Here is a 15,124-nt window from a genome sequence, read left to right as displayed (position 1 = left end):
CCCGGAAGCAGAAAAGAGCTGCGGGAGCAGGACTGTGGGACAATTGCTCAGTGAGCCAGGGAAGGGAAAAGAAAGAGAAGGGGCCAGGTTCCCCTTCAGACTCGAACAAGGCCCCAAAAACTGGAAAGGCAGCCCAGCCCGTGTGGGTCAGTGGTTAGCGTCTGGCCATGAATCAAGAGTTCACCAGTTCCATACCCAGTCAGGGCACATACCGGGTTGCAGGCTGGATCCCCAGTGGGGGCCGTACAGGAGGCCGTCAATTTTGCCTCTCATGGATGTTTCTATCTCTCTCCTTTCCTCTCTCTCTAAAATCAATAAAAACATATTTTTTTAAAACTTGAAAAGCAAACAAATAAAACTCACTTCCAAATGGTTACCTATGTACTTTTCTGCAATAAGCTACACTTCTAAAACTAGAAACGATTGCATAAAGGGAGAAAACACGGCATCCCAGAAACGCCTTTTCCCAGGCCTGCTTGCAGCCTGGAGGGAGAGCTGGGCTCTGTGGTGGGCGCCTGGGGCACAGAGCCTTCCAAAGGCCCGCGACACGGCCCGCGCCCGCCGCTCTGCCCGAACCCCTCCTGCACACTGGGAGGTCTCCCATGTCCTCCACATAGGGTGACAAACATCATTTTTAGTCGTCTCAACACTCTTAATAAAGACATTTGTAACCACTGATTCGCATACACTGCGGCGCCAGAACCATTTGAACTAAATGAGCAAATACTAAAGTACATTCTGCAGAAAGATGTTGCTAACATTTCATAGGTCCCTTCAGTCTATACCATGTACAGTGAAACCGTTTGAAAGACTGTGCCCTTCCTGTCGCCCGCAACAACATGGATGGACATCAGACCAAGTGCCAGAAGCCAGCCGGAAGACAATTCCCGTGTGACTGCCCTCCCGGGACGTGTCTAAAGCACCGGACTCAAAAACAGAAACGGAAACAGAAACGGACGAGCTGGCTGCCAGGAGCGGGAGCTGGCTGCCAGGAGCGGCAGCTGGCGCTCAGGGAGGGTCCGGGTTCACTCTGACAAGATGAAACAATGGCAGGGACCTGTTGCACAACAGGCAACTTTCAAGTGCTTAAGATGGCACATTTCATATGATGTGCTTAACGCAGCAAACATTTAAAAACCCACTCATCTTGTAAATTAATATAACCTTATCAGTACTGTCAAATTAATTGATTCAGAAAACCGGAGGCTTCAGGAGGTTAAACTGAGCCAAGTGTGGATTTGATACACTTTAGAACATTAAAATAGAAATCACTGTGACAGCAGCAGCAACCAAAACAATAATGCAAGCAAAACAATCCCAGGTCATTAAATCACCCCCACTTCTATGTAAAAACCACAGGGTTGTCCTTCAGTATAAACTTTGCACATCTAAAATTGAAAATACTCACACAATAAAATACACCAACCCAGCTGGCATGGCTCAGTGGTTGAGCTTTGACCTATGAACTGGAAGGTCACAGATCAATTCCCAGTCAGGGCACATGCCTGGGTTGCGGGCTCGATCCCCAGTGTGGGGCTTGCAGAAGGCAGCCGATCAAGGATTCTCCCTCATCCTGGATGTTTCTCTTTCACCCACTGCCTTCCTCCCTAAAATCAATATAAACGTATTTAAATGAATAACTTGGAAAGAAACAAAATCTCAGAACTCACTTCGGTAGATGCTCTTTTGGTTTTCAAAGGAGAGAACGCAATGCAGGACTCAGCATCTGGGAGTGCTGGGCTGGCCTCCTTTGCCTGTGGCCGGGCCGGCTGTCGGCTGGCCCCCACCTGGCTGAGCTGGTTGGACTGATGCCGTCGCCACAGCCTCTGAGAGCGGCACGACTCTCCACTGCGCCGGCTGGGACTGTGGCAGCTGCTGGAAGGCAGACGGGAGCTGGACCAGCCGCGGGGCAGGGTTCTGCCCAGGCCTTGTCTGGGCAGAGCCGGGCCGAGACAACTGAGCTTGCTGGGGCTGCAGAACACTTCCGACGCCATTGAGGTTAATGACAGCAGCTTGCTGAGCGGGTAGGCCTTTCGGTTGACTGCTGGAACCCTGCGCCCTGGAAACCTGCACCACCGGCTGCGGCAGATGAGAAGTGGCGGGCTGCGGCTGTGGCATCAAGTGGCAGAGCAGCTGCTGCGGCTGCTGGGCCTGCTGCAGGATGTTTGAAATGTCCGAACCCTGTGGGACCCAGAGAACCCTTACGGGCCTGAGGCTTGAAAGGTTCCCTAACACATACTGAACGCCTCCTTGAGAAGGAGCCTGTGGCGCCGCCGGCCCTGCGTTCTGTGGCTGGCCTCCTGAGGGCAGGCTGCTGGGCTTCACTCCTGAAGAGGCCCCGGCCCCACGGGGAGAGCCCTGAACGAGTTTGGGTCCTCTCACCACAGTCCGGACTATGCGTACAGGGCCAATCAACTGAATGACCTTGGGGTCAGTGCAGGTGGCCTTGACCTGGATGACCGGGGTGATGTGGGATGCGCCTGCAGAAGACACGGTGGCTGCAGGAAGTGTGCGAACTCGTTTCACTTCCACAGAAGATTTCTGGGGAAGACTTGGTGGCTGCCAAGCAGGGGCACGAGATGGAAAAACCCGGATTGCCTGCTGTGAAGGAACAGGCTTACCCAAGGAGCTCTTTCCTGAGCTGCAGGGAAGGCTGATGGCTGGAGGTGTGTGTTGGCCTCCCTTGCTCAGTACTGCGGACGGAATGGACACGGCCTCAGGCTGTTCTGCTGCTCTCCCTGGAGAAAGCTGGCGGAGACTGGCGGAGCCACTGGGGCCCTGTGGCACCCTGACTGAACATTTGTCCCTCTTCTTCACCAATTTCTTGGACTTTCTGGCTGCTTTCACAGCACCAGTCTTGGACCCGGGCATTAAACAATAGGAATGGTCATGTAAGAAGGAGTGGAGGTGAGACATCCGTCTCCCACATCTGACTTTTCTACGTGGCCTTTGCCCAGAGATAAATGGATCATTCAGAGACTGCATGACGGCCGGCTTTGTTGTCTCGGATAGATCGCCAGCTTCACATCCAAATAGAGAATCATCTTGTGCCTCCAGGTCTGGCCAGACTATTGAGTAAGCATCATCATATTTGAAAGGCCAATCTTCTGCAGCATATTTTTCCACATCGAAATCAGAAGGGACCTCCAAGTCAAAGGGTGGCTGTTCCCACAGATCTACAAAATTTTCATCTTTGAAAATGTCAAGGTCATCCAGCAGATCTGCTTGACTTTCTTCGCTTTTTTGCTCCGGAGCCCATCCTCCTAGCTCAGGAGGGGGTGGGCTGCAAGACACCTCCGGCTGCGGATTCAGGGAGGCTGCAGAATCATCCTGTAGGCTCCGACTCATTGCGGGAGCGTTCATCTTTTGCTTGTTATAGAGCAGCTTGTTTTCGATGCAGGCTACTGATACAGAAGGGTCAAGGCACAGGGGCTCAGCGGTAGCTAAGATCAGCTGGCTCTCAAGTGAAAGTTTGTCTTCCTGGGTCCATATCTGGTTATCGCTGGTTATGGACTGTATATCGGAAGCTAACGTCTGCATCGTTGGGCGTAAGAGAACATGCCTGCTTTGGTAACCACTGCGGTCCGAGTCCGTGCTCTGTCTATAGTCCCGTACCTCAGTGATGACACACCCGCTCTGGAAAACGTTAACCTGAGACTTTTCCAGGACATCCACCAAATCAGGAGACAGTTCCTCAGCATCCAAGTATTCAAGAAAGTCCCTTTCCTCATGAGGCAGTCTAATGGTCTCTGAATAAGCTTCCGTTTCTACCCGCAGCACCAGCGAATATTCCTCCCCTGGGTATAGGTTGACCACTAAACAGGGCAAGGACTCCCTCTTAACAAGCTTCTCTAGCAAGTGCACATTTCTCGTCAACTCCTCCGTGACTTCGGGCTCTTTCCCGCACTCTTCAACGTATATGTCATACAGCTTTTCATGCAGAGATTTTTCCTCAGTAGATGAGGATTTCCTCTTAGGAGGTCTCTGTTGGGCGCTTTCAATGACATGGACCGCATGGTCCAAAGCTCGCTCTAAAGCTCTTTGCATTGTGATACAAAGTGGGGGCCCTAAAAGAAGAGAAAACGTAAGTGCGCTGTCGCTCGGCTGACTAGACCGTCTGCAATATCGATGTATCGTTTTGCGAATGTCGCGACTCAACCGAGCGGCGCCCGGCTTTACCTCAAAACGGACCCCAGAAGCCCACCGGCCCAAAGGCCATACCCCCGAACGCGCCCGGCCTCGTCCGCCAGCAATACGGAAAACACTTACGATCGGAGGGCCCGCCTATCCGTGCAGGAGCCGCCTGGAGCCGCCACCTCACCGAGCCTCGAGGTTTGCAGCCTGGGCCTGAGGTGGGTGGGAGCCCGCTCTCTCTTTCGCGCTCCCCGGCTGGCGGGTCATGTGTGCGCATGCGTGCACTGCCCTGGCATGCGCATTCGAGCGCTCCTCAGGCCGGCTGCGGTTCCTGCCGCATCCCTCTGTCGCCTGCTGTCACCACCAGGGGGCGCCGGGCCTCAACCCCGCACTTCCTGTTCTGGCGCCCACACTTCTCCCTGGACAGCTAGGCCAGGCGCGACCCTTCTCTGTGCATTCACCCCTGAAAGCAGGCACACCAAAGCAGAAGCAGCCAACACACAAATACATACGTTTTGGGTGCGCTTGAAATACACACCGATTTTTGCGGGAACGCGCTTGTTGGGAAAGTGGGGGAAGGTGCATTGCTTTTCGCCATAAGCACTTCGTCAAGGGTTGGTCTCTGTTATTGGGATCTCTTGTCGTCAGTGGCAGGGCTGTTCCTCGTGTCCCCAAGTTTAACTCACGCCAAGGGGTCCACATTTATGGCTCCTGCATACGTGGAGGCTTTGGGGCAAGCAATGCAATTCACTGAATCGTCCAGCAGTCTCCCGCCTAGTGGCATTCATACAGATGTGCTCGTAGCACGGCATCCTTACACGTAAGTTCTTACCTGCTATCTCCCCATGTATTACATAAGGACATTCTGTACTTTTTTTTAAAGTATGTGGCAGCCCTAACCGGTTTGGCTCAGTGGATAGAGCGTTGGCCTGCGGACTGAAAGGTCCCAGGTTCGAATCCGGTCAAGGGCATGTACCTTGGTTGCGGGCACATGCCCAGTAGGGGGTGTGCAGGAGGCAGCTGATCGATGTTTCTCTCTCATCTCATCGATGTTTCTAACTCTCTAACCTCCTCCCTTCCTCTCTGTAAAAAGTCAATAAAATATATATATATTTTTAAAAAGTATGTGTCAGGTATGTTATACTGTCTATGAATTACAGTGCTGGATTAAGCTATTTCTTTTATTTCTTGATTTGCATCTGAGCAGGTGGAGAACTGTTGTTCCAGGTGATGGCAGCTAATTTGATTGATTGCTATAAGTGTAGACCTGAGCTACAGTCCCAATGGTGGATTTGGACGGTATGGAGTCTTAGAGAATTATCGGGACATTGTTTTCCATTACCTCTGTTACTTTGAAATCTGCCAGCCTTTTTGGCCAGCTTTTTTAAAGAACCTCTTGATGCTTACATGTAGACAGAATGAGAAAATGATATGTGTAGTGAAGTCTCACAAATGAGAAGAATCCCAGACAATTTGGTGCAACTCCCGAATTACAGACTACTATAAAATAAATGTGCTTTTCATCAATAGCAATGATGATAATTATATACATAGTAGATACCGTTTATTGAAATAGGATTAAAAACTCCTTGACTAAGAGTTCCTTAAAGATGACCTTCGTTTGGGAATAGACAAGAATAATTTTCTTCTGGCATATCAATTGTCTTTGAGCAAATGTGCACTTGTGGGGTACCTCAAGGGGGCTTGAAATCAGTTGAGTTTCTTAACTCTTTTAAACGTCTTTCCCTGACTCTTTCTTTCCTTCTACCTGCTCCAACTTAGGCGAAGCATAAGACTGCATAGCTAAATCATATTTTGCTATCCAATAATCTAAATATCTAACTTTAATAAAGTCCCAATTATTGAGGTCAACATGAGCTCTGACCCTCATTCCAAGCACTGCCTTATTCTTCAACTTGAATAGATGAACTTAGCTACGACCTGACTCTTGCAGGCTTCTCACCAACCAGGGTCCCTTTCTCCTTCTGTCCCCAGGAACTTGCTGAGTGTTGGGTCTGGAAAAGGGTCAGTCGGTAACAATATTCCATTTAGGCGGAGACGCTCATTAGAAAGGCAGAGCTCTGCTTTCTTGTTGGTCTGAACTAGACATTCTGTTGGATTGGAAGTGGCACAGTGGCCCTGTGTTGGAGTCAGGTTATCCTCCTGAAACTTAAAGAAGTCCAGGACTTCTGCTGGCTGCTCCTGGCCGGCAGACTGGACTTTCTGGCTTCTTAGCATGGCACAGGAGGAAGGTTGGGCCTAGGGTAAGCCACGTGGGGGGCCTAGAGCACCAGCATGTAGGAGACACCCACTCCCCGGGTTGTGTGAGTCCCAGGTCAGGGCCTTAGATGCTTCATTTGCCCCACGTTGTCCCAGCCCTGCAGCTAGGCCTCTCACCGCCTGGGCCTGCCTCCTTCCCAGCCTCATCTCTCTCTTTCATGTTTCGACTAGAGGCCTGGTGCATGAAAATTCATGCATTGGAGGAGGGGTCCCTCAGCCCGTCCTGCCCCCTCTCACAGTCCGGGAGCCCTCAGGGGCAAGAGGTGACCCGGCGATCAGGGGAAGGCGATGCCCCCATCATACCTCTGTTGCTGCCACTGCCGGCAGCGCAAGCCTCGGCTGGCCCTGGTTACCTGACCCTCGGGCGGCCCTGGGGGCGGGGCACCCGCCATCCGAGGTGCAGGCAAGCCTCAGGCTAGCACTGGGTGGCTGGGCAGCCGCAATCTGAGGCTTGCCTGTGCCTCGGGCATCAGCTAGGCAGCCACCATCCATGGCTTGCCTGCACCTCGGGCCGGCCCTGGGTGGCTGGGGGGCTAAGGGGACTGGGTGACTCCGGAGGCAGATGCATGGAGCGGCCAGACCCACCTGGGGGCGTGCCCGGCTGTGCTGTGCGCCTGCCACCCTGGCGGAGCTGAGGGGACTGGGCGCTACCATCTTGTGGCTGTGGGTTCTGCCATCTTTGAGGGCGGGACAGTCAATTAGCATATTCTTTCCTTATTGGCTGTGGGCACTGTCAGCTTGTGAAGGAGTGATGGTCAATTAGCATATTCCCTCTTTATTAGATAGGATGCTCTGAACATAGTCACCATGCCACAGACAGGCCCGCTCTGTCAGGGCTCTGTGCCCTTGCAAAAGGCTGTTTCCTCTGCTGAGAGGCCCGTGTCTGCTTCGTCACCTGCCATTCCCCACCTAGCACCTCAACTATCCCTTCCTGACTTCCAGGAAGCACGCCTCCTTCTCTCTGCTCTCCTGCAAAGCACCCCTACCACATGCCCTACTAGAGCCAGGCTTCACATTGGAAAGGCATTGTGTGTTTGCATGCTTTCTCCACACACAGCCCTGGATTCTCTGAGGGCAATGAATGATATCAGTTCCCCGTCCGTTTGGTCACCAACTGGGTTACTACGTGGTCCAAGGTTGGCATTCTAGGTTGAAGGGGTAATTGACTCCACACTCCAGTTACCTCAACTCAAGACTCATAAACACGTCGTGAAGGAAATATTTCATCCTCTCTTCAGAGGGCGAGCAGTACCCAGAGCCAGGTCTTCTGACTCTGGGGCTGCAGTGTGCCCGCGTTTCTGAACCAGGTCACTGTTGACGTTTGCTGTGGGTGCGGTTCTCCGCACTGTGGCGTGTCGAGCAGCATCCTGGCCTTGCCCACTAAATGCCAGTTGTGATCACCAAAATGGTCCTGATATTGCCAGGTGGCCCCTGGGGGGCAAATGCCCCCTGGATGAGAGCAGCTCAAGCCCCTGCTCTGTAAACCAGGGGTGTGTTTCTTAGCTGCCATCCCAGTGTGCGTGTCACTTCGTAGACGGGCGCATCTGCCCACTGTGTCAGGGGACGTGCTAGCTCTTCAGTTGTTGCGTGGGCTGTGTCTGAGGTTGGGTTTCCTCAGAGGCTGCCCCTGACGAGGTGATGTGAGCGCTGGTCGTTTGGGGAGTCACCTGCAGCAGTGCTGCTGAGGGCCATGGGAGCTGAGTCAGGGATGGGAACGAAGACAATAAAAGGCCACGGCAGGAGACTGCTGCGGACCCCTGGTCCCTGCTGGGGGAGAATGTATGAAGCAACGTTTTCCATGACCTCTGCTGCTTGGAAATCTGCCTGCTGGGGGCCTCTGGGAGACAGGACAGAACAAGCCTCAGGATGTTTTAGCTCAGAGGCAATGCAGCTCAGGCGCTTATTCATTCCCTGCCCTGTCACTGGCTGAGGACAGTCCTGGGGGCATTATTCCCTGTCCATTCTGTGTTGCCATGTACGAGAGCCACCCGTGCTGCTGTGGCCCCGAATGCCCTCGTACAGAGAGTCACAATTGTTGGCAGTAAGACGGTCCATGTGTATAGAATGGCAAGGGCACGGGGGAGATGGCTAGGGCACTGGCAGCATCTGCTGCACCTATGACTGAAGGGAAGTGGGAGAAGTCAGCCTCCATTCTTTTAAAAAACTCTTTTGTTGATTGACTGATTTTGATTTGAGAGAGAGAAAGAAACATTGATTTTCTTCTGCTCCATCCATTTATGCATTCATTTGTTGCTTCTTGTCTGTGCCCTGACTGGAGATCGAACCCATAACCTTGGCTATCGGGACTATGCCCTAACCATCTCAGCTTCCTGGCCAGGGCCATTCATTCTTAATGATGTAGAGTAAACATGTCAAACTCGCAGCCCACGGGCCACATCAGCCCACATGAATATTTTTGCAGCCCAGCCAATATAACAGTATGTAAGAAATGTTTTAATAAATATTTTGTAACTTACTTTTTACAATATCCTGTTATACATAGTCTATCTATATATATTAAAGCCTAAACGACCGTAGCAACCAAAACAACTGAACAGACGACCGAACAGGCTGCGTGCGGCAACCAGGCCAGCAGGGGGGATAGTGAGGGACGACCAAACGACTGAACAAGCAGGCTGCGTGGGGCAACCAGGCCAGCAGGGGGGATAGTGAGGGACGACCAAACGACTGAACAGAGTGCTGCGTGGGGCGACCAGGCCGGCCGGGGGGTTAGTGAGGGATGACCAAACGACTGAACAAGCAGGCTGCGTGGGGCCACCAGGCCAGCAGGGGGGATAGTGAGGGACGACCAAACGACTGAACAGAGTGCTGCATGGGGCGACCAGGCTGGTAGGGGGGTTAGTGAGGGACGACCAAACAACTGAACAGCAGGCTGCGTGGGGCGACCAGGCTGGCAGGGGGGTTAGTGAGGGACGACCAAACAACTGAACAGTGGGCTGTGTGGGGTGACCAGGCCGGCAGGGTGGTTAATGAGGGACGACCAAAGGACTGAGCAGCAGGCTGCATGGGGTGACCAGGCTGGCAGGGGGGTTAGTGAGGGACGACCAAACGACTGAGCAGCGGGCTGCATGGGGCGACCAGGCTGGCAGGGGGGATAGTGAGGGACGACCAAACGACTGAACAAGCAGGCTGCGTGGGGCGACCAGGCTGGCAGGGGGGTTAGTGAGGGACGACCAAACGACTGAACAGAGGGCTGCGTGGGGCGACTAGGCTGGCTGGAGGGCAGTTTAGGGTGACCAGGCCGGCAGGTGGGGACAGTGAGGGGCGACCAGGCCAGCAGAGGGGGCAGTTGGGGGGCACCAGGCTGGCAGGAGGGCAGTTGGGGGTGATCAGGCAATCAGGCAGGTGAGCAGTTAGGAGCTAATGGTCTGGATTGTGAGAAGGATGTCTAACTGCCCACAGGGATCAGGCCTAAACTGGCAAGTGAACATCCCCTGAGGCGTCCCAGATTGGAGAGGGTGCAGGCTGGGCTGAGGGGACCCCCCCATGCACGATTTTCGTGCACTGGGCCTCTAGTATATATATAAAAACTAAGCGACCAGAACTGAGAAAAAACTGGAACAACCAGTTGCTATGATGTGCACTGCAGCAGCCAACTGGCCCAATGTGGGCCCCAATCGGTGCCCCCCTAACCACCTGCGGCTCCTTCCCCCAGCCAGCCCTGCCCTTGATTGCCCCCCATCGAGGGCAGGACCGGCCAACCTCCCATGGGCCCCCCCAGCTGACCCGGCCCTTGATGGCCCCCATGGGGCCAGCTGGCTGGACCCCACCTGTGCACGAATTTGTGCACCAGGCCTCTAGCTACTAATAATGAACTACAATGTTCGCTAATGACTGGTTACTATAGTCATGTTGCCTTCATTTCCCTTATGCACCTTACATGCCTTACGCGCCTTATATGCCTTACACACCTTACGTGCCTTACATGCAGGTGCACCATTTCTCTCCACTAATACTAGCAGCGAATATTTTAGCAGCCAATTGCCATGTCATTAGTCTTGAACTGACTTGTTTGGTGTGCGCAACAGGAAATATTTCACTTTTGGAGAATAAGAAAAATAGGTTTACTTGCATTATGTTTATTAATTTGTGCAGTTATTCAGTGTCTGGTAAGTTAATGTTTAAGAAAAAATATTCATTTTTATTAAAATGTTCTATTATTTTACTAGAGGCCCGATGCACGAAATTCATGCACGGGGGGTGGGGGGTGGGGAGGGTAGTGTCCCTCAGCCCAGCCTGCACCCTCTCCAATCTGGGACCCCTTGAGGGATGCCTGACTGCCTGTTTAAACGAGCAGTCGAACATCCCTCTCACAACCAGGACTGCTGGCTCCCAACCGCTCGCCTGCCTGCCTGCCAGATTGCCCCTAACTGCTTCTGACTGCCAGCCTGATCACCCACTAAACACTCCCCTGCCAGCCTGATTGACGCCTAACTGCTCTCCCCTGCCATCCCAATTGCCCCTAACTGCCCTCCCCTGCCGGCCTGGTCCCCCCCAACTGCCCTCCACTGCTGGCCTGGTCACCCCTAACTGCCCTCCCCTGCAGGCCTGGTCCCCCTCCTAACTGCCCTCCCCTGCAGGCCTGGTCCCCCCCAACTTCCCTCCCCTGCAGGCTTGTTCCCCCACAACTGCCCTCCCCTGCAGGCCTGGTCGCCCCCAACTGCCCTCCCCTGCAGGCCTGATCACCCCCAACTGCCCTCCCTTTCAGGCCTGGTCCCTCCTAACTGCCCTCCCCTGCAGGCCTGGTTGCCCCCAACTGCTCTCCCCTGCCAGCCATCTTGTGGCAGCCATCTTGTGTCCACATGGGGGTGGCCATCATGTGTGTTGGAGTGATGGTCAATTTGCATATTACATCTTTATTATATAGGATGTTAACGATTACTCATTTATTTCAGCCCTTTATATTCAGCATGTCTCTATTGAAATAAACTTACGTTTCTATGAAAATCAAAGCTTTTGTTTTTTTGGCGGCCCACATAAACTTAAACCTTGTTTATTTTTCCTGTGTTAGCCTTTGAGTTTGACATGCTTGGTGTAGAGAATATATCTGGGCATAGGGAAAAGTGAAATTGTACTCTATCCAAGTGAAATGAGCAACTTCATGTGACTTTTTGTCAGCTATTAAAGCCAACACAGCCAAAAATGGAGGCTCTGATCCATTGCTTTCTTCCCCCTGGGAGGGCTCCAAGGTCGCCTGGACTACAGGTGCACTGGATGAGGCTCTGAACCCGGCTGTGCTTGTATTTCAGTGTGTGCATTAGTTGGCCTGGCAATGTTCATCATGGCTCAGCCATTCCCTTCACTTGAGCTCCCTAATTCCACAAGATGGGGGGCTTTAAAAAAGTTACTGCGCATACCATCCTTGGAACCTTCCAAGTACATTAATGAACATGCTGGTTAATTATTAGGATTCCCCCTCCTGCCCTTCCCTACTGCAGCTTGACACAGCTGCACACGCAGGGCCAACTCATGGCCAGATTAAGAGATGAGAATTCGATTCAGTTTATTTAAGTCAAAGTGGGGTGCAGAATCTCAATGGATTGAGATAATGCTCCACAGAATGGCAGTTTTGCACCTTGTTTTACACATTACCATCAAAGTAAGGAGATGTAAGTGGGTTACATGAAATCCATTGGTGATAGATTAGGGAGGTGGGAGAAAGCAAAGCCGGGGAAACCTCTGGCATTGGATGAAAAGTAAAATGATAGACACATGCTTCTTTTACTTAGGTGGGTGCAGGATAATTAACAGTCAACAATTAACTCAGTAACAATGAGGGGATTTGTGGTCTCCACAGAGTGGTGCCTGTGCTTTGAGGGGCCCAGAAAAAGGAACATTACTTTGACATTCCAACAATATGTTATCGTAGATGCAAAACAACAGTAGGCTCAGTTAAGGTAAAGATTGACCTTTGGCCCTAGCCAGTTTGGCTCAGCAGATAGAGCATTGGCCTGCGGACCAAAGGGTCCTGGGTTCAATTCCAGTCAAGGGCACATACCTTGATTGCAAGCTCCTCCTCCCCAGCCCCGGGCCCTGGTGAGGGCTCGTGCAAGAGGCAACCAATTGATGTTTCTCTCACATTGATGTTTCTCTGTCTTTCCCTCTCTCTTCCACTCTCCCTAAAAATCAATGAAAAAATATCCTTGGGTGAGGATTAACAAAGAAAAAAAAAAAAAGATTGACCTTTGTCAGGGAAGATACTGGCCTAGGACATGACTGCCCACCATAAACTCTTTTTTAATTTTCAAAGTTTTAACTTCAGACCATCTTTTGTGATTACTTTAGGTCTCTGAGTTTGCAAGGCCATCACACAGGCCTTCCCTGAGCTAGTCAGGTTAGCATGTGGCCCCTTTTCATCCACAACATCTAGGTCTTTGCCACCTCTCCTTGCTGTAACTACTTAGGAGGGACCAACCAGAGAACTTGGAACTGTAGGGAGCAAAGCCTGAGAAAGGTGAACATCCATCCATTGCTTATTGGTCTTATCTCGGGCTAACCCTCCATCACTCAACCTGAGAATTAATGTGTTCCTCCTGTGATCAAGCCCCAGGGAATGTTGTAGCTCTGTTAGATTATATGAGTGAAGATCACTCCCATAGCAGTGTGTCTTCCTTTTATTTTTATTTTTTAAAATATATTTTTATTGATTTTAGAGAGATTAAGGAAAAGGGGTAGGGAGATAGAAACATCAATGAGAGAGAAACATCTTTTGGCTGCCTGCTGCATGATCCTCACTGGGGGATCGAGCCCGCAACCTGAGTATGTGCCCTGACCTCAAATCAAACTGTGACCTCCTGGTTTATGATCCAACGCTCAACCTCTGAGCAACATTGGCCAGGCTGTCTTCATTGTACACTCTGATTGTTACATAGCTTACATTTTTCAGGCAGCCATGCCCCATAAATACATATATCCCAGGTTTGTTTACCACATGCAATATCAGACAAACCAAATGCATCCTCCTAAAAGCATTCCATAGATAAAGACTCTCCCACTTGTTAATACTATTAGTGTGTTTGCCAGCAGGTCTGTCATTAGCATGTGTATAAGGAGACCTGATTGGCTTGCTTTTCTTTCCTTCCCAGGATGTCCTTCAATAGAAGGAGAGACTGGGTTACAATCTTCTCTTACCCCCTTTCTCCCCAGATTCCAAGGGACAGGAATGGGGGGCGGCCTGTCTTCTGTGGCCATTTATGGCTGTCCTGATTGTGGAAGCTCTGGAGCACTAGGAGAAATGTGGGTTTTCAAGTTGGACATACGGACAAATGACTCAACCACTGAAGCTCAAATCTCATTCTTTCCCCTTTCCATGTTACATTAAAGAAGTCATTACATCTCAGTCACTTCATCTGAGGAATGGGAACATTATCTACCTCACTGGTTTATTGTTATGACTACATGAGTGTGTGTATCCTATATAATAAAATCCTAATATGCTAAGTGTCTGACCATTCATTTGACCGTTCGACCATTCAACCAGTCGCTATGACACACACTGAGTATCAGGGGGCAGATGCACCAACCGGTAGGTTAGCTTGCTGCTGGGATCTGGCCGATTGGGACTGGGTGAGATGGGCCAGACACGCCCTGAAGCCCTCTTGTGGCCCCTCCCCAACCCCAATCGTGCACCGGTGGGGTCCCTCGGCCTGGCCTGTGCCCTCTCGCAATCTGGGACCCCTCAAGGAATGTCAGAGAGCCGGTTTCAGCCCAATCCATGCAGGCCAGGCCAAGGGACCCCACCAGTGCATGAATCTGTGTACCAGGCCTCTAGTATATATAAATTGATTTCAGAGAGGAAAGGAAAGGGAGAGAGAGAGAGCAATATCAATGATGAGAGAGAATCATTGATTGGCTGCCTCCTGCATGCCCCACACTGGGGATCGAACCCGAAATCCAGGCATATGCCCTAACTGGGAATCGAACCATGATCTCCTATTTCATAGGTTGACACTCAACCACTGTGCCACACCGGCCAGGCTGACTACATGAGTCTTTGGTGTGAAAATACTTCTTAAACTGTAACAAGTTGTGTCCAGGTACTGTATTATTGCTGTAATCAGTGAATGTCTGCAGCCCTTTCTATTTAGGTGCTCATTTGTGACTTGTTCTGAAGTTGGTAGCTCTGGGCTCTGATTACAAGGCCTATTAGTTGTCAAAGGTCTGTCAGCATCAGGGCATCCTGGATGACAGGAATCCTTTGATTTGAAAACACAACCTGATCCTGGATCCACTCTTACAGCACCAGTTTTTTCATTATATTTCTTCTCACAGTCTACAATTATATATTTGTATAAATATAATACCATTTAACACTATTAAGCATTTACTACCTGCTAAGTACTTTTCTATGCACTTTAAGTGTGATATCCCATTTAATTCTCCCCTCCCAACAATCCAATGAGGTCATTTTTTTTTTATTGATTTTTTACAGAGAGGAAGAGAGAGGGATAGAGAGTTAGAAACATCGATGAGAGAGAAACATCGATCAGCTGCCTCTTGCACACCCCCTACTGGGGATGTGCCCGCAACCAAGGTACATGCCCTTGACCAGAATCGAACCTGGGGCCTTTCAGTCCGCAGGCCGACGCTCTATCCACTGAGCCAAACCGGTTTCGGCGAGGTCATTATTTTTAATGATAGATTTTAATTGTTACAGAACTAAAGTTGTATATGTTCAAAATGTTATGCT

The 15,124-nt window shown here is 51.0% G+C and overlaps 1 protein-coding gene across 1 annotated transcript; it reads right to left on the bottom strand.

Annotated features, from left to right (window-relative positions):
- Positions 1 to 1,719: 1,719 nt before the first annotated feature.
- LOC129148829 (transcription factor SPT20 homolog) lies at positions 1,720 to 4,047 on the bottom strand. The gene has a single exon (XM_054714960.1). The coding sequence runs from the start codon at positions 4,045 to 4,047 to the stop codon at positions 1,720 to 1,722; it is 2,328 nt and encodes a 775-aa protein (XP_054570935.1).
- Between the last annotated feature and the right edge of the window lie 11,077 nt (positions 4,048 to 15,124).

The sequence above is a fragment of the Eptesicus fuscus genome, chromosome 1, assembly GCF_027574615.1.
Source record: "Eptesicus fuscus isolate TK198812 chromosome 1, DD_ASM_mEF_20220401, whole genome shotgun sequence".
Classification (NCBI taxonomy): domain Eukaryota; kingdom Metazoa; phylum Chordata; class Mammalia; order Chiroptera; family Vespertilionidae; genus Eptesicus; species Eptesicus fuscus.
Note: the sequence above shows the minus strand (reverse complement) of the source record. Positions and strands in the feature narration are given on the sequence as shown.